Genomic DNA, 19,738 nt, shown 5'->3' on the forward strand with positions numbered 1-19,738 from the left:
CATCCATCCTGACCATGTAATGACATCATCAGCACCGTTAAATACTGACCGCTGCCGCGACGCCTTTGTTTACAAACAACAACAACGATGTTCAGAAGAATAACAACAACAAAAATGTTAATAATAATAATAATAACAATTTAAATAATAACAATGTTGATGATAAAATAATAATAACAACAACAACAACAACTAAAATGTTAATAATAATAATAACAATTATACGGTTGATGATAAAAAATAATAAAAATTAACAATAATGTTGTTAATAATAATAACGATTTTAATAATAACAACAATAATAATAATTTTAGTAAGTTTTGTTCATATATAATATATATGATAATAATTATTATTATTATAATGTTAATAAAAAATAATAACGATTTTAAAACAAAAATAATGTAAATAATAATGATCATTATTAGAATGTTGCTAATAATAAGCATAACGATTTTTTAATAATAATAACATTAATAATTGTAGTTTTTGTTTATAAACTTTTTCAGACAAAGAACAAAACTAAACAACAATGTTGATGATAAAATAATATTAATATTGTGTCTCTGTCATAAATAAATAACAAGTAAAGCTTAAAACCAAGTTCATTTATTAAAAACATAATTCAATCAGCTTCTTGTTTATTTAAAATCTAATTCATCTGTTTGATTATTTTTGTTGTTATTGTTTACATGAGTTCTGTCAATAAAGTTTATCTTTATTACTCCAGAGGAAAATAAGTATGAAAACTTCCAATAAAGAAAATATGAACAATACAATTATCATAATAATAATAATGATGGAGTGAATATTTAAATATTTCTGTTTCTAATATAAATAAAATCCTCAGACACGAAGAAAAGTGTCCTACCTGCAGAAATTCTTCCTCTCCTTCTTCTTCGTCTTCTCCTTCTTCTTCTTCTCCTTCTTCTCCTTCTTCTCCTTCTTCTTCTTCTTCCTCTCCTTCTTCTTCTCCTTCTTCTTCTTCTTCTTCTCCTTCTTCTCCTCCTTCTTCTTCTTCTCCTCCTGCTTCTTCTTCTCCTGCTTCTTCTTCTCCTGCTTCTTCTCCTCCTTCTTCTTCTTCTTCTTCTTCTCCTCCTTCTACTTCTTCTTCTCCTTCTTCTTCTTCTCCTCCTCCTTCTTCTTCTCTCAATAAACTGTTTGCTGCTGTGTCCAGCGCTCAAGCGTGCCTGTGACCACTCCCTCCTTTACACACACACACACACACACACACACACACACACACACACACACACACACACACACACACACACACACACACACACACACACACACACACACACACACACACACACACACACACACACACACACACACACACACACACACACACACACACACACACACACACACACACACACACACACACACACACACACACACACACACACACACACACACACACACACACACACACACACACACACACACACACACACACACACACACACACGGAGAGGAAGTCGGCCATTTTGGATTTTCCTGCGTCAATTTAAATTGTTACGAACACGTTTGAGAACTTTTATGACGCGCAAAACAAAACGTTTCACCCGTGTTCAAACTTCGTAATCACGTCGCTTTGATGCCACGATGAGCTCGGGCGTGGCACGCCGGCTCTATAGCGTCCCCTAATTAGTTAGCATTAGCATTTCTGAGGTGCTAATCGTGCTCTTAAGCGCACATAAGGTTGTACGTTCATCATTAGTGTGTAAACGTAAAACCTGATATCAGTCTTGGGCTCGTGTGTGTTAAAGTGACTCGAGGGCGCCCCCTAGAGTATTTCAGAGTCACTGCCCCCGCCTTTAAATTTGATGTAGACGTGTGAAATTCGGTCGGCCGATGTAAAGTATGGAGGGTTTAAAAAAAGCCTCTTAGAGTCACACCCTAAGTCCAGCAGGAAGTCGGCCATTTTGGATTTACTGAGGTATTTTTTCACTGTACACACCGATCACGTGTGTTAGAGCAGAGAGAAACCTAAAACATGCAGGACAGTGGCTCTGCAGGACCACCGTTGCCCACCCCTGGTCTGTACTTCACCAAGGAAGACGGTGTTTGGGGTCATCTGGAAGCTGGAGAGCTGCCTGAGCAGGAGGATCTTGTAGGCGATGCGTGACCAACCGGTGGAGCTGTTGGGGAATGGGAGTGATGTGCTGCCAGGGCTGTGTGTGGGTTCAAACATGACCAGTCCCAGCCTGGTCCTGGTCCTGGTCCTGGTCCTGGTCCAGTCCCAGCCTGGTCCTGGTCCTGTTCCTGGTCCAGTCCCAGCCTGGTCCTGGTCCTGGTCAGATGCGTACATGAACTGATGAAGCCTCTTGGATCAGAGGTGAAACGTCTTCCTGACAAAGAACCAAGTCCAGTTGCTTTTGACTGAAGTCGCTTTGAGGAGAACGACGACATGGACACATGAGAACATCACAGGCCAACATGGTGTATGTTAGTGTGTGTTCTCTGGTGCCACATGGTGGACGTCAGGAGAGATACACAAATTTAATCCAATGGCTGATGCAGAGAATAATGTCTTGGATGCATGTGTGATGGTTGAGTCTGCTGCGTCTGGAGTTATGTTTAGTATGGGACATTTACTGTATGCTATTATATTCATTCATTCATCTTCAAAGGGTGCTGGAGCCGATCCCAGCTGCTATCGGGCGTGAGGCAGGGTCCACCCTGGACAGGACGCCAGTCTATCACAGGACACATAGAGACGAACAGAGACAGACAACCATTCACACCTACGGGTGATTTAGAGTCATCAATGAACCCAACACCTGCACGTCTTTGGACTGTGGGAGGAAACCGGAGAACCCGGAGAAAACCCACGCAGACACGGGGACAACATGCAAACTCCACACAGAAGGGCCCCAGCCGGGATTCAAACCAGGAACCCTCTCGCTGTGAGGCCACAGTGCTAACCACCAGACCACCTTGTCACCCCTGCTATTATACTGATTGTGTTCATTATTGCAGGTATTAAGAGGTCAGTGCGTATGGTATGGGAACCAGGACTGAGGGTAGATCCAGAGCTTTGTCTTCCTCAGCTCTCTGTTCATCACAACGGTGCGGTAGAGCGACTGCAGCTCCGCCCCCGCTGCTCCGATTCTCCGGACAAACTCACGCTCCATCGTCCCCTCACTCGTGAACAAGATCCCGAGGGACTTGAACTCCTTCACTTGGGGTCAGGACTCATTCCCGACCTAGAGTAACAATGCACCGGTTTCCTGCTGAGAGCCACGGCCTCAGATTTAGAGGTGCTGATCCTCATCCCGGCCGCTTCACACGACAAAATGTCACAACTCAAAATATGCTCTACCACACGCACAGGGAATAAAAGGGGAAACACATTATACTTAAGAGACACGCAGGGTAACGTATCCCCAAAGAGACAGGACGTGCTACCATCTTATCATTGTATCGTCTTTAATCGTCAAAAGAAACTAAACAGGGTAAAGACACGCCCAGCCGCAGACGGACGCGTGTCAGCGTAGTCGTCCTTTGGCTCTAAAACAACCAGCACATAAAAGGTATTCAGGTTACGATCCAGTGCTGCAGCTCCGGGATACAGATCCAAACGTACGCACACTTTATTTTTATACCAGATCGATCCTACGAATGAGGAATACTCACGCAGCCGGAGGTTTAACTGGAGCCTGCTCAAATCATGCGGCAGGCGCGCAGCATTGTTAGTTACAACAGCGAGGCCTTAATCTAAAGGTTAGGTTTGTGTTTAACGAGTTAAATGTACAGTGAACGTGTAATGACTCAATCTCCTCTGCGTGCTTCCTATAAACAGTCTCCACACTCTCCCAAAATCAACAATGTGCAACAGTTGACCCACGGTTTTCAGCTCCCATATGGAGAACGTATCCTCTAAAGCGTTTTTAAGAGTACGCACAAACAAAACAAACACAAACAAAAGCCGGTATCTTGGTGGATATATATAAGACACATTGTTCGCGTACGACTGATGCACAAAAAATAAGATTTCAACGTTAAATTACAAAGCTCCAAAAAAATAAAACGATAATCTATTTCAACGAGAGAACGAATAGAAAATTATATCTACATCTGTGTATAAAAATGAAAGAGTATAAGTTAGATTTTCATCTGCAAAAGTGACTGAGGATTGCCTTTCAGCGAGCGCGTTCGATATCACGCGTCAGGGGTGCAGACACGGGTCAAACGGCGACAAAGTCTTCAGTCGTAGGTGCTTGCGAACGGCTGAGACGGGCGTGTCTGCTCTTAAACAATCAGGTGCACGCGTCGCGAGAGTTTGAGAGGATTTCGTTTGCCTGTTTAACCCGGGGCCTGTTGAAATGTCACGGTGGGTTTGAAAACCCTACGCAGTAGCAGCGAGCGGACGGCGCAGCCCTCACAGTTAAGAGCGCGGGGGAACGGAGAGCAGCAGAGAGGCAGCCTGAACCAGGCAGGGTGAAAACAACACGTCACTCATGTGTACGCGTGCAAATGGGAGGATCTGTGGGTTCAGATTTAGAAGTCCGTAGTGTTTTCGACTGAGTTTTTGTGATGAATGGTCCCGCGGAGAGCTTCGGCACTGCCCCTGACGCTTTCAGTGTTCTGTTAGACCGATCGGGACCGATTCAAAGGTCAGTGAGGTACAAAAACAAGCAAACATGGGGTATGCGTCACCCTCTGCGTGCCTTGACTTCCTGCGGCCCTGCGGGGGGGTGGTTGGTTGCTGTGTCCGAATGCTCTGCCTCTCCATAGGACGAGTACGCCTCCTTCTGACGGGAACGTGCCAACAACAATCCCCTGACGCTGGAACGATCGAGTCGATAAAGCGATGGAAAGGATAAACCGCAGGCCAAGAGGAGCACGCGTGCACACTTCGGATAAAGGAGCAGAGATTACGGACAGAGGTTAAGGCACCTTGGAACCCTGATGAAACAGAGGCGCACTCCAGGGCGGTGATCAATAATTTCCCACGGGATAAATAAAGCTTCTTGAATCTTGAATCGTGATGTCGAAGCGGCCCTTGGCGCGGCTGACGTTGATCCGCTCCGATGTCTGGTGGCCGACTGCACTAGAATGTGTCATAGTGAGCGTCTAAATTAGTGATAGACCGATGCTACAGGACGATATTTGCGGTTTTTAAGGTGTATCGTATCGGCCGATGCGGGCTGCTGCGTTCGCCGATAGTTTTTTCCCGGTATTATTCACAGACGGGCGTCCACAGGCAGCTCCGTGTTGCTGCAGACGCCTTTTTTAAGTTCAATAAATGCTCCTTTTTTAAATTGAGGGAGTAAAAGTAGAACTGGCTCCAGATAATGACTCAAGAAAATCCGTATCGGTCACCGGATGAGGCTGCATCGATCAACGGTCTATCCCAGGTCTAAATGTCTCGAGCGCTCTCCCGATCGTCCCCCATCTCTGTCTCGTATTCCCCGGAAGAACAGCATCTACTGATTACAGCGACTTATGACAGAGAGCACGTCTGAGGTGTGCTCTCTATCTGGCCTGTGCGTTTACAATCATACACAGTTAAAGGAACAGTCACACATCTTTAGGGAATACACTTACTCGTGATTAGCTTAGCATGAAGACTGGAAGCAGGGGCTGGCGGGTCGCTCCGTCCGTCCACCTGCCAGTTATTACTTGTTCGTTCTCAACACAATGAGTCTAATTTGTTCACTCCAGTCAACAGAAATGTGAAAACGAGGGAGTTGCTGGTTGGTCGCATAGACTTCCTGGAGAATTGTCATCCAGGAAGAAATGCGTACAACGTATTAAAGTAACTTATTGAACTGCTCTGTGTCTGAAATCAGGCACGGTGCTCGAGTGATTTAAGCACTGCGACCAGTGGAGGCTGAAAAAATAAGCCAACTGCCTCCAGCTTCATATTTAGCAACACCACAAGTGTTAATCATCTTCTTGTCCAACTCAAAAAAAACGTCCCCAAAATGTTGAAATGTTCCTTTAACACACGCATGCAGGACTTATGGCTCCATTCTAACATGATCGGAGCTCCAACCATGGAAGAAACCGCACAGTTTGACATGAACCGGAGTGTGACGTCAAGACACACACACGGAGATACGGCCAGACATACACACACATACTGACAAACACATACTTTGCACGCACACACACATGCACGCACACTTCACAGTGCCTGGTCCAAGTGTCTTCACGTCAACCCACCGCCCCTCCCTCCAGTATTCACTCTTACAGTATAAGATGCTACGACACCCGACACAGATCTGGGAAGTTAGGAAGAAGAAGTGCACTGAGTCCACCATCGTTGTTGTCTACACATTAAGAACATTGTGACATATATATATGTGTGTGTGTGTGGGTGTGTGTATAAGACATCAGTGGCATTACGCCAATTGTAGGGAAATGTAACAGCAGTGCACAGTGATGCGAGGCTTCATGCGTGGCTGCTGCGGTCTCTCAGCTCTCCAGGAGGAAACCATGACGACGGCAGTCTATAGTGGTGCGGTTACAGTTCAAACCTACGAAGCAGCGTTAGTCTTAAAGTGTTCTCACTTGAGGAATCCAATATTCTGTCATCTCCACAATAAAAACCCACTCTCCCAGAGTGGAAAGGTGCACAGGAAGGTTGGTGGCGATGTCGGTCGTAGACGCCGTCACTTGGGCACCAGGCCGCGGGATTGCGGGTAAAGCGGCGATCCTGGACTGGAGGGGCCGAATGAGGAGGTCGGCGTGCTCGACTTCTTGCCTGTTCGTGGACGGCTGAACGACAGAGAGCAGTAACAGAGCGTCAGACAGACTGTGGGAATAAGTGAGTCTACTCATGTTGAGGTTTCATAAACATTTTCTCTGATTTCGTTGCTCGCTAACATCAGGGTTGGGCGATATGTTCAAATCAGGCCAACGTCAGCGCAAGAACCACAGGGGCAACATGCCGATACTTGCACAGGTGTGTGTGTGTGTGTCGGTATTCTTCCACCTATTTTTCTCATTGGAAGAAAAATACAACAAACACCTTCTGAATAAAAGTTTCTCTCTTTCACCAAACTGAGACTAGCTTCACCTAGCTAACTCGTTAAAACCCACAAAGAAACAAAACAGACTCACTCAGGGCGCCCTCCCACTGTGCCTCCGTCCCGTGCCCCGTGCTTTAGGGTCCTTTCCCCCCTCCAGGCCCGTTTGTACTCACACTACCTAGGCCTCGGAGAATGCTTCTTGCTGCCTATACGTCAAATATGTGTCCGCGCATGGTCCCTCCTTCTTTTTTCTACGTCCCAACAGGCGCACAGGAAATGACCTCAGAACCGCCGTAGGCCTCGTGCTCGTACACGTGCGCACGCTCGTGCTCATACACGTGCAAACGTGCTTTACAAAAGCCCACCTCTCCCAAACGGGCCGTGGACGGCAAGCGTACCACTTCTAGACGCGGTACGGTTGCACTCACACTGGTCAAAGGAACTAGACTTTACCCGTAAAACGTGTTTGGGCACGGTACGGATGGACAGTGTGAGTGCGCCGTAAAGCCGTCTTAGTTTGTCTGTCCACTGTTCCAACAATCGCCGACTTGGGTTTGGTCCAAATAAACCCTTAATTCAGACGTGTAAGATGTGAAGATGAGGCGGAAGAGTCACTCCGTCATTTTCCCATTCGACCCCCTCTCATTGAGACGAGGGGAACTTCAATAGTCTGGTTATAACCGGGATAAGACCGGGATAAGTTACTGATTTGACTGTAAACGCACTGAGTGAGCCGTGAATTCACCCTAAAAACAGGCGTCCGACAGGCTTTCGCTGTATTGCTGTGCATCATTATTCTTGCAGGAAGATGCGTTGCATTCTAAAAATAGATTTGGAAAAACGAGAACTCGATTGGCCCTCGAGGAACTGTCACCGACATAGTCGCCCGATCGCCCAACCCTGATGCAAGCACCAGCCTAACCACAGTATGTGCCACTTGAAAAAGAACTGAACTTCTTGTCTCCACAGCTGGCGGTGAGAGTCGGCCTTACCCAGACTTTGGTTTCTTGAGGCTGCTGCTGGCAGGGGGGGTCGATCCCAAGCTGCCGTGAAAGCCCGAGGCATCCACCTGGATCTCATCCTCATCCCTAAGAGCGTTCTCCAGAGCTGCCGCCACCTTTGGGGCGATAACCGGCTCCTGGTACTCTTTAGTGGTCCGAGCGGGCAGGTCCATGTCCAGCATCATGATGTTTTCAGCCTGTGTGTATGTGTGTATGTGGGGGGGAAGCAGAAGAACACTCATGTGAGACAAACAAGTCAATCAGCGTCCGTCTTTATGTGTCAGCAGTGAAGATGAACATGAGGAAAGGCTACGGGACAGTTTAAGACAAGACATTGAACATTAAAAAGGCTGCAGCATGTTGCAAGATAGTTTCTCCAAGTCAGACAAGTTAGTTGTATGGTGAGGATGTGTCCTCTTACCTTTCCTAAGAAACTAACGTGCAAAATGGATAAAGAACACATCAGGAATACAATCGATCTGTTACGTGAAACTATAGCATGTCGACCGGTGATTAAGAGCGTTAACACAGAGTATTTGAGTAGCTGATGTGTGGTGCTGATGTGCAGGGGCCAGTCATCTGGAGGTTCCTGTGTGTGATCACGTGCACTTGCATCGGTGCAGAAGGTGAGGATGTGAGGCTCACTTTGTATCTCATGTCGGGCCTCATCATCATGGCCATGCGAGCGTGGTGACTGAGGGGCCGACTGTAGCCCACCGCAGACAGAGGCCTGGTCATCATCTGATGGTCACTGAAGCAGACACACGCAGAATCAAACAGTGTATACAATCAAGTCTTAGTGTAACATAGAGTAAGGGCGCCCTCACACTGTCCATCCGTACGGTAGCCGAGCACGTTTCCGGGCTAAAGTCTAGTTCGTTTGACCAGTGTGAGTGCAACCGTTGGTGCGGTACGCTTGCCGTCCATGGCCCGTTTGGGGCGCCCTGCGCTTCCGGGTGATTCCCCAACGGCCATGGCCCGTTTGTGCTCACATGACTCGAAAGGATCTGGGCCGCGGCTCGATTGCTTCTCGCTTAGGGAGCACTCACACTGTTCATCCGTACCGTACCCCAGGACGTTTCACGGCTAAAGTCTAGTTCGTTTGACCAGAGTGAGTGCAACTGTACGCTTGCCGGCCACGGCCCGTTTGGGAGAGGTGGGCTTTAGTAAAGCACGTTTACACATGTACGAGCACGAGCGTGCGCACATGTACGAGGACGAGGCCTACGGCGGTTCTGAGGTCATTTCCTGTGCGCCTGTTGGGACGTAGAAAAAAGAAGGAGGGACCATGCGCGGACATTTCAAACAATGGCGGTGAAAGGTTCACGTTGGTGTGATGCGGAGGTGGAGTGTTTACTGCAGATTTGGTCGATGAAAAGATTCAAAAACAGTCGACAAGATGCACAAAAACTCCGAGGTCTACGGAAAGATCTGGAAACAAAGCCACGCATCGCCATGACAACATCAATGCGTGTGACGTGTTACAGCGTGATGACGTATAGGCAGCAAGAAGCATTCTCCGAGGCCCAGGTAGTGTGAGTACAAACGGGCCTGGAGGGGGGGACAAGGACCCTAAAGCACGGGGCACGGGATGGAGGAACAGTGGGAGTGCGCCCTAACACTGTACGGAGAGCTCAAAACCTGTTAATATAGCTTTAGGGCTTAATGCTCAATAACCGCTGTGTAAAAACCGTTTACACCACACGTATGGTGCAGTTGGAGCACTTCCACATGAGGAATGTAGAAAACTCTGCTTATTGTGTAACTCACTCCTCTAAACGTGTGATGGGCTTCATTTTCCAGTATTCGTCCTCCTCATCGAAGTAGGCCCTGTGGACGATTTTGTTCTTCTCCTCTGAAGGAATGAAGTTCTCGATGATCAGGTGCCTGAGAGACGGACAAACAGGCAGTTAGACAGAGGCAGACAAACAGCTGCTGTGTGTTACTAATACACTGAAGGAAGTGTAGGAGTCATACAACTAATACATTTAACACTCATTAACAATCACATACAGTATAAATAGATATCAGAGGTGTCCGGCTGAACACACACATTTGAGTCCTTTTTAAACCAGACTCTGGTTCATATTCCACCTTGGTACGGTTCCTTTGGGCAGGCGGGTGCAGAGCCCTTCAGAGGGGTTGGTAGTGGTGGTCCGGTCCCGAACACACTTATTCAACAGCCGTGTGTGCGTGTGTGTGTGAAAGAGAGCTTTGACTCCGAACTTCGATATTTGAATATAATACTATAAATGAATGATATTTGAACAAACATTAGGAAGCCCTTAATGTTCAAACCTTCCAGGGATATTCATTTTTTATAAATGCGTTTGCTTGTAAACGCTTTTACTTCAGTTTCCGAGGCTTTTTCATTAGCGAGGCTGTGTTTGTCCATCCGGGCTCCTGTAGGGGACGTTAGCGTCAGTCGGGGACAGGGTGTTTCACTCAGCATCTAAAGAAATGAAGCTTAATATCTGGGAAACATTCTTTAACAGCAGCCAGTTGAGAGTTCGTTGTAATCGAACAAGAGGAGATGACTTCCTCAAAGTGATGCTCTGAGCTCCAGTGTTTGTAGCACAATCACTCAAGTACGTGAATAAATCCAGGAGAACTTTGCTAGTTTTTCATTGGTTGTTGTGTCAAATCTCACCCGGATACAAAAGTGCTGTTTTCTGATTGGTTATTGTGTAACCACGTTCTTTTTTTTTTTATTGGCCGGCTGCTGGTAAGCGACAGCTCTTGATTCCTGACGTTTCTACAGTGAGAGCAGCGCTCCTGGGCCGCGGACAGAGACATTTTGGGCGCTGCAGCATTCATTCATCTTCAGCCTCTTGTCTCTGTCAGGGTCACGTGGGGCTGGAGCCGATCCCAGCTGACATGGGGCGTGAGGTGGGGTCCACCCTGGACAGGACGCCAGTCTATCACAGGACACATAGAGACGAACAGAGACAGACAACCATTCACACCTACGGGTGATTTAGAGTCATCAATGAACCGAACACCTGCACGTCTTTGGACTGTGGGAGGAAACCGGAGAACCCGGAGAAAACCCACGCAGACACGTGGAGAACATGCAAACTCCACACAGAAGGGCCCCGGGCGGGATTCAAACCAGGAACCTTCTCGCTGTGAGGCAACACAGCATGTTATAAATAGTTTTTGCGCGTGAGAAATTCAATGTGTGGGGTGAGAGCGTGACCAAAGACTGAAAAGAGTGACTGTCACGCTCAATGCAGAACATTTAAGAGGCCTGGACTTTGACTTAAAAACAGTTGTGACTGTTTTTCTTCTGAATCCTCACTGATTCACTGCCCTCTAGTGGACAGTGAACATGTATAACTTAATTTTGATACTTATATACGTCTTACTGAAGGCATTTAATTGTGAATAAATATAAATAAATATTCAAATATTAATAAATCAATGGACTTTGAATTTGATTGTTTAAGCAAAAGTCTCAGCCCCAGTGTGAAAGGCACAGTAAAAGGATGGGGGGGGGCACAGATGATTTGCCCCTCTGAAGCAGTGGAGGTCGTCACGTCGCTGCACCCGCCCTGAGCTGAGCCGCCGGCGCCTTCAGGGCAGAACGACACGCGGCCGTGATGCGCGAGTCGACCCACGGGCTGATCAAGAAGTGACAGAGCAGCATTCAGAGTAGTCCAAGTTATTAATAGCTTACAGAAACATGGAGTGCAATAGTCCGTATCCTCCCCTCTCTCTTCTCTCCCTCTCTTACACACACTGACACACTGACACACACACACTGACACACTGACACACACACACACACACACACACACACACACACACACACACACACACACACACACACACACACACACACACACACACACACACACACACACACACACACACACACACACACACACACACACACACACACACACACACACACACACACACACACACACACACACACACACACACACACACACACACACACACACACACACACACACACACACACACACACACACAGAGGGTTGCTGTGGTGCTGCAGTCTCTGTTCTCCTCTCCACTGACAGTTGTGACACTATAATGTACAAACAGTAATTGGCAGTTTATGGGTCGGGTCGGCTTCCAGCAGTTTATGTAACGGTGCAGATTTGCTCGCAAACACTAGACACGGACGTTTGTGGTGGGAACTTGATCCGACCCGATTACCAGGTGAACTCTAAAGCTAAACCACTACTGTAGTCGGATGTGCTTTGCATTCTGGGATGTGTACGGCGTGATGACGTATAGGCAGCAAGAAGCATTCTCCGAGGCCCAGGTAGTGTGAATACAAACGGGCCTGGAGGGGGGGACAAGGGCCCTAAAGCACGGGGCACGGGACGGAGGCACAGTGGGAGTGCGCCCTAAGAAACCAAAGCAAGGGGGAAAGGGAAACATTTAAAAAACTCATCAACTGATTCGGACGGGAGCAAATAAATTAAAGGTGTGAAAACGCCCTCACAACAACTTGGTAAAACTTGGAAACCATGTCTCCTTCATGTGGTTCTTTAGGTCTTTTCATGTTGGCCTGTAAAATAAAAGTGCAATGCACGTAGATACTTTTCGTTGCCAATCCTTTTCCAAAAACCTGCATTATTTCATAGCGTCTCTGTTTATGTCTGACAGCATGAAACCAGATGAAGTCTGGACTCGGCACCTGCCGGCCGACATTATGATACGCAGGCTTCATACTTGAGTTTGAGGTCCCTGGTGAGCTCGTTCTGCGTCTGTTCCAGCTCCTGGCGCTCGTTGATGTGTGCCTCCTGGATGTCGTGGATTTCTGCCTTCACGGCCTGAAGCTTGGCAAACAGCTAGAGGACAGACAGAGGAGACAGGAAACCAGGGTTACCGTGACGATGAGGACTTCAGCCTTAGTATTTGGCTTAGACACCCGGCTGTCATGAGGAGCAATGGACGAACAAAGACAGAACCTGACTCACTTGCAAAGCAGGTGATCTGAACATCAGGCTTTCAAAACTGAATAGTGGTGATGTACATATGCTGTCACAAATGCACGTTTACGCTTTTATACGCACGCAGAGAACAGGGTTGTGTGTCGTGTGGATGGAGGACAGGGGACACAGCGGTGATCTCTACCTTTTTCAGCTTCTTGGTTTTGATGTCGACCTCCTGCTGCAGAGAGCTGTACGTCTCCTTCAGCTCCAGAGTCTCTTCGTCGCGACTCTCCATCTGCTGCTGCATCTCCCGCTCTCTGCGTTTCTGGAAACACACACGTTCGTGCATTTAAACCGCGGTGCTACAGTGACCGACAGTCACTGATTCAAAGTGAGGTTGTCGTGTGGTACATAGTCAGTTAAGAAAGGGATACTGTGAACCAGAATGCTTAGAATCAAAGAATAGTACCCGACAGGAAAACGAGAAGGAGCACAATGTCAATGGAGGACTGTGGAGATGAATATAACGGCGTATAATGAATATAATGACTATGCGGCTGTTAAGTTGTGACGTAACGCCCTTTCAAAATATAATTTCCAGGTCCAAGCCTCGCCGCGATGGCGTGTTACCCGTTGTTTTTAAACCAAACAACGGTAATTGTTGTTTTACCTCTTTCTTATAGAGGAAAAAGTGTCTAAATGACGAACTTGTTCACATGTTCGGCTGTTGTTGTCTGTTTTGTTTCAACGGAGCGTTTGGACCCAGGAATCTTATTTTGAAAGGGTGTTAGACTGTACAGCCGTATAGCGCCTGTTGAAATCTTTGCGTTCAGAGACTTATACTTTGAATTTGTTTGTTGTGAAGACGCAGCTGTATTGTTGTTTCCTATTAATGCGCAAATCATGTTACTTCTCCTGCCGATGGTCGCGGTGCAGTCGCCCCCGATGATACAAGTTATGATGTTAGGTGGGAGTGTTTACCGCAGATTTTGTCAGATAAGAATATTCAAAAGGGTTACCACTAAATCTCAGAAAGTGTGATGACGTATAAGGGTGCACTCACACTGTGCCTCCGTCCCGTGCTTTAGGGTCCTTGTCCCCCCCTCCAGGCCCGTTTGTACTCACACTACCTGGGCCTCTGTGAATGCTTCTTGCTGCCTATACGTCATCACGCCGTAACACGTCACACGGTTGCACTCACACTGGTCAAAGGAACTAGACTTAAGCCGTGAAACGTCCTGGGGCACGGTATGGATGGACAGTGTGAGTGCGCCCTAAGCGAGAAACAAGAGAGCCGCGGCCCAGATCCTTTCAAGTCATGTGAGCACAAACGGGCCCGGGCCGTGGGGGAATCACCCTAAAGCGCGGGGCGCGGTCGAACGGACAGTGCGCCCTAAGAGTAAAGATGTTTATACCTGCTCAGCGATCTCGTGTCTCCTCTGCTCCAGCATCCTCTGTTGCTCGTTGGTGTGATCCACAATGTTCTTTCCCCCAACAAGGAGCTTACTCTCCATCGCCTGGATTCAGAGGAAAAAACAAAACAAGGATGAAACTACTTTAAGTCACAGCGGGGAGAGAAGCATCAATGAAACAAAACTTCACTTGAAGTAAACCTGTCAAAACCCACTCACCTTCACTTTGGCAGCGAGCATCTCTCCGGCGTCCTTCTCTCTCCGCAAATCTTCCATTTTGTTCTCCTTCTCTTTGAGCAGCCGAACCTTCTCCTCCGCCACCAGACTGCGATCCTCCATGATAGCCTTCCTCTCTCTCTCCAGCTTCTCCTGCTGCTCCCGCCAGTAATCCCCTTTGTCGTCAGCGTCTTCGTCGTCGTCCTCCGTTTCCCCGTCCTCCAGATCCTCACCGTCGCTCCCGTCGCCGCCCCTCCTCCGCTGCTTGCGCCTTTTCTTCTTCCCCGAGCGCTTTTCCAGCTGCTCCTTCAGCCTCGCGATCTCCTCCTGAAACTCCCGGAGCAGCGCGTCCTTGGGGTCCTCGTTGATGCGCGGCTTATTCTTGATGTTCTTAGCCCTGTTGGAGTAGCGCAGCGTCGTCAAGGTCTCCTCCACGTTGTAGGATGCCGGGCCGATGTTGGCGACCATGACGGTGCGGGCATTGCCCCCCAGAGAGTCCTGCAGCAGACGGGTGAGTTTCGAATCTCGGTAGGGGATGTGGCTGCTCCGGCCGTCCACCAGAGCCGATATGACGTTTCCCAGGGCCGAGAGCGACAGGTTGATCTTCGTGGCTTCTTTGAGCCTCTCGCCCTGAGCGCCCGTCTTGGTCTGCCTTTCGCTACCGGCTAAATCGACCAGGTTCAGTTTGCCGACTCTGATGTGGTTCTCCCCGTCTACGCCCAACTCGCTGCACTCCACGGTGATCACGAAGATGGCGTGAGAGCGGGAGCTGTGTTCGTTCATGTTGGTGGAGCCCACCGAACGGTTCTGGTTGCCCACGTTCATGACGTGCTCGATCTCGCGCACGCTCTTGGTGACAAACGACGAGAGGTCTTTGACGTACACGCCCGTGTCAGGCCTCTCCCTGAGCTCCAGGCGACGCGACTGGTCTTTGGAGAGCAAGTCTTTGATCTCCTCTTGGTAGATCTCGAGATATGACGCCCTCACCAGGTACTGCTGGTTCTGGGAACGAGAGATGTGGGTGAAGATGTGCTCAAAGGAGTTGGGGATCACCCCTCTCCTGTCGGGGTCATTTCTCACCCCCTCCATGGTGTACGTTTTCCCCGTGCCCGTCTGCCCATAGGCAAAAATGGTCCCGTTGAACCCGAGTAGAACCGAATCCACGAGGGGCCTGAAGGACTCATCGTACAGGTCTAATTGTTTGGAGTTCCAGTCGTAGACGGAGTCAAACGTGAAGACTTTGGGGTGTTCGCTGGCCGAAGCCTCCCTGGGGTTCCTGACCAGAATTTGGCCCAGTTTCACATCGACGGAGACGACCCTCTCAAACTTGGCGGCCCGCTCTTTTTCATTCATGGGGCGACAGCGGACCACCACCTTGACCGACTCGCAGCTCTTGCTCTTGGACATGTTGCAGAGCGGCCGCCGACCCGCGCGGCTCGGCACTCTTCGTTCGCTCCGTCGTCCAAGTGCAGCTTCAGGAACAGTCGGTCGATACACCCGCCCACATCAGACCCTGAAGGAGAACACGTGAAATCATTAGTGGGTCGATGACAGACGGGGAAAAACTGTTTCTAAAAGCATCCTTGAGTTTTATTGAACTGTATAATTTGTGTAAATCTCATCTCATCTTCAACCGCTGCACGCTGCGTATCGTATGTTGTATAAACCTACGCTTAACCACAATGTCTGTTACTCTCTGTCACACTTAGTTATTGTTTGATTATTTGATGTTAGCTTTACTTTGATTTGATTATGTTTTTATGCTTATTGTCACTCTGATCCTTTCCCACCTTTGTATTGAAACTGTTGCACAATCATTTGAGAAATAAAGCTTCTTCAAGTACCAACTTGTAACGGCAGCGGTGACTCACAACCTTGATGATAGTTTCACAACGCAACCGGTCATTTAAGATCAGTGTAACACGGTGCTACTGACAGACTGCTATTATATATAATATATAATATATATAATGTAACGTCAGCTCCTTGACTACGTTCCTCTCTTAAAGGTCTTATAGGTGGAAACGCTGATGTTGGTTAAAAGTGTTAGGATGTTTCCATCTCATCTCATCTTCAGCCTCTTATCCGGGGTCGGGTCGCGAGGGCAGCAGCTTTAGCAGGGGACCCCAAACTTCCCTTTCCCGGGCCACATTAACCAGCTCTAACTGGGGGATCCTGAGGCGTTCCCAGGCCAGTGTGGAGATCTAATCTCTCCACCTGGTCCTGGGTCTTCCCCGAGGCCTCCTCCCACTAAACACCCACTAGTACGTCCTCTTATTATATTAACTATAACGTTAACGTTGGTAATAAATAACCTCTTTATTACGCTAACGTTACCTGGAACAGAGTTTACCATTACACTGTTTAGTCAGTCTGATATTTAACATTCATTTGATATTTAGATTAAAAAAGCAGTTTTTGTATAAAGCCTAATATTCCTCATGTATCACAAGGCTGGTTTTTGAATAAAATATGTATGATTTTTCATGTTTTCTTATGGGAAAATTAGGAATATTTGTCTTTAATACGTTAACGTTACCTGGGACAGAATTTAACATTGCACTGTCGGTTTGTTGACTGTTATTATATAAAGACTAATATTCCTATTAATGATTTTTAATGATTGTTTTTTTAAATTAAATCTATTATGTGTCTTTATCTTTTGTCCTGTAGATGTCAAATCACTTTTGCAACGTGAAAACTAATATTCCTCATGTATCACAAGGCTGGTTTTGGAATAATGTATAAATATTTTTATGATTTTTCATGATTTCTTATGAGAAATATTGGTCTTTATTACGGTAACGTTACCTGGGACAGAATTTAACATTGCACTGTTGGTTTAACACCAGTATTAAGTCAGCCTGATATTTAACATTCATTTGATATTCAGGATTAAAAACTATTATTATCTAAAGACTAATACTCCTCATGTATCTCAAGGCTTGTTTTTGAATAAAATATATATATTTTACGTTATTTCATGATTTCTTCTTATGAGAAAATTAGGAATATTTGTCTTTATGTTGCACAAGTGGTTTGACATAATTCAATGAAATGATTTAAATAATAATAATAATAATAATACAAACAATGCAACACAAACAATAATAAAAATGGGGAGTAAACAAAACGATCAAATCAGGTTAAAACAACAACACAGTGCAAATAAGACCAAAGGGGAAAAGCAGTTAAATGCATAATAATAAATAATAAATAAATATGAATATTAAACTGAGTGGTAAATAAACAGTTAGCAGAAACACCTTAAGTTACACCTGTTAGCTAACTGTTATTAACGGAAACTAGCTTATAATTAACGTTACATTTATAAATTATTAGATTAATTAACTAACTATGATGTTTAATGTTGTGGTCCAGCTCTGAAGACACAGTTAATACATGTAAATAAACTATAACACGTCAATGTAGCGAAGCAGCTAACCACCGAGAGTTTACTCAAAAAGCAGCCGACAACGAAGGCACCAGACCCGGCCTAGCAACGGCAAACACACCGGTAACCTGAGCTACAAGTCCGGTAACATTAGCATCACCTGGCTAACAGCGCTAGCAGCGAGGGCATAACTTACATCAATGAAACACATTTAAATATAAAAATTAAAAATCACATTATATAAATAAATTAAAACACACGCAATATGATACACGGACACACCGTGACGACGTTAAATATTTACCCGTGTTGAACGTTAGCTAATCCAGAACTCCCAGTCAGCCATTAGCCGCTGCTCATCCCCGCAACGGTCCCGGTAACAGAGTTGCCAGATTCAAGCGCTGTATCCCCCCTTTGGAGGTGCGCGTGAACGCCGTGGTGGAAATATAAAACACATAAATAGTGAGATTTTTGTTACACGTACACACACAGTCAAAAGTGTAACACTTAAACTGTGAGTCAAGAGGTTTCACGGCCATATACTTTCATTATAAAGAGTATAAATGCAGGGGTTTTTCCGCATATCTGGCAACCCAGTGTAAACAAGCTTGTGTAGCCTAGCCTAGCTTAGCATCAGCTGGTGCTTCCTGCAGGGAGGTAACACACAGAGTCACACACGCACACACAGAGTCACACACAGAGTCACACACAGAGTCACACACACACACACACACACACACACACACACACACACACACACACACACACACACACACACACACACACACACACACACACACACACACACACACACACACACACACACACACACACACACACACACACACACACACACACACACACACACACACACACACACACACACACACACACACACACACACACACACACACACACACACACACACACACACACACACACACACACACACACCCCTTTAAAAATCAGTGTTCATCTCTTTATTGGTGAAAAAACATTATTTAAAAAATCGACTTTAAAATCATTGCATTCAGTGCGTTCACACCATAAGCTTACATCACACCCCCACTCACTTTTAAAGGTTGAATATGTAGAAAATAATAATACACCAAAGAGGCGTTTTGAGGGGTACAGATTAATTGCTTTTCCATAAAAAAATATATTTAGTCTGAATTAATGTGTAAAAAGGTTTTTGGACGGGTTTGACAATGATGTTCTTTATTTAAGTTCTGTTTTTTATATACTTTGTTTTTATTTAGCTACGAGTTTATTGTTTTGTTTATACTTTCTGTATTTATTTACCAAGAGTTTATAGTTTATCTTGTACTGTATTTTTTTATACCTCCCTTGTGTTTATTTAAGGTGCTGGAAACTCAATTTCATCCCAGAGTTCATCCCAAAGGATCGATAAAGGGAAGTCTGAGTCTAAGTTTACATTTTACCACCCATTGAGCATCCATGTTGACGCCTGCTTCCTCGATGCGAGCAGCCATTGTTGTCTGAATCACAACAGTCACTTCTCCGCTACGTCACATCTCTAAAACCCAGACACTTTGCTATGGAGCGATCACAGATGGTTTAATGAAGCGAGGCGGAACAAAATTCATCTGGCGAGAGTCAGGTTAACTGTACGCTGGCACAGGGTGAAATGGAGTTTGCCGACCCTGCAGCTGCTTCTTTGTCCCAGCAGCTGAGTGAGCGGAGACGGGCAACAACCAGAGTCAGTATAGGCCGAGCATTCACTCCATGGACTGAGAGAAAGGAGAGAAACGCCATTCAAACGCACGCCCACATGGCTACGCTGCTCCTTGATGCT

At 46.5% G+C, this 19,738-nt stretch overlaps 2 protein-coding genes across 2 annotated transcripts in view; both read right to left on the reverse strand.

Moving 5' to 3' along the window:
* Nucleotides 1–1,118, reverse strand: part of LOC310951857 (uncharacterized protein) — a 6,797-nt gene extending 5,679 nt beyond the window's left edge. Inside the window, exons 1-2 of the mRNA XM_083920299.1 lie at nucleotides 872–1,118; nucleotides 1–8 (exon numbers count right to left, since the gene is read on the reverse strand). The exon at nucleotides 1–8 is cut by the window's left edge and continues 120 nt beyond it. Of these exons, the coding sequence (XP_083776425.1) occupies nucleotides 1–7 (7 nt within the window). The 5' untranslated portion in view covers nucleotide 8; nucleotides 872–1,118. The remainder of the gene's footprint in view (nucleotides 9–871) is intronic.
* Nucleotides 1,119–3,491: 2,373 nt separating this feature from the next.
* Nucleotides 3,492–18,283, reverse strand: kif3b (kinesin family member 3B). Its single transcript, XM_083919933.1, has 9 exons — nucleotides 18,227–18,283; nucleotides 14,532–16,041; nucleotides 14,316–14,417; nucleotides 13,103–13,225; nucleotides 12,698–12,816; nucleotides 9,761–9,877; nucleotides 8,636–8,741; nucleotides 7,982–8,187; nucleotides 3,492–6,735 (listed from the first exon to the last, which is right to left on the reverse strand). Exons 2-9 carry the CDS (start codon nucleotides 15,933–15,935, stop codon nucleotides 6,630–6,632), a joined length of 2,283 nt encoding a protein of 760 aa, XP_083776059.1. The 5' UTR covers nucleotides 15,936–16,041; nucleotides 18,227–18,283; the 3' UTR covers nucleotides 3,492–6,629.
* Nucleotides 18,284–19,738: the final 1,455 nt, after the last annotated feature.

Source organism: Echiichthys vipera (assembly GCF_963691815.1).
Source record: "Echiichthys vipera genome assembly, chromosome: 9".
NCBI lineage: Eukaryota > Metazoa > Chordata > Actinopteri > Perciformes > Trachinidae > Echiichthys > Echiichthys vipera.

Excerpts from the sequence above, each read along its gene's own strand:
- kif3b (XM_083919933.1), bottom strand. The coding sequence starts at position 15,935 with ATGTCCAAGAGCAAGAGCTGCGAGTCGGTCAAGGTGGTGGTCCGCTGT. Across the intron at positions 14,418-14,531 it reads TGCTCGCTGCCAAAGTGAAG|GCGATGGAGAGTAAGCTCCT; the intron begins GTGAGTGGGTTT and ends CTCTGAATCCAG. Across the intron at positions 8,188-8,635 it reads GGCCCGACATGAGATACAAA|GCTGAAAACATCATGATGCT; the intron begins GTGAGCCTCACA and ends ACATACACACAG.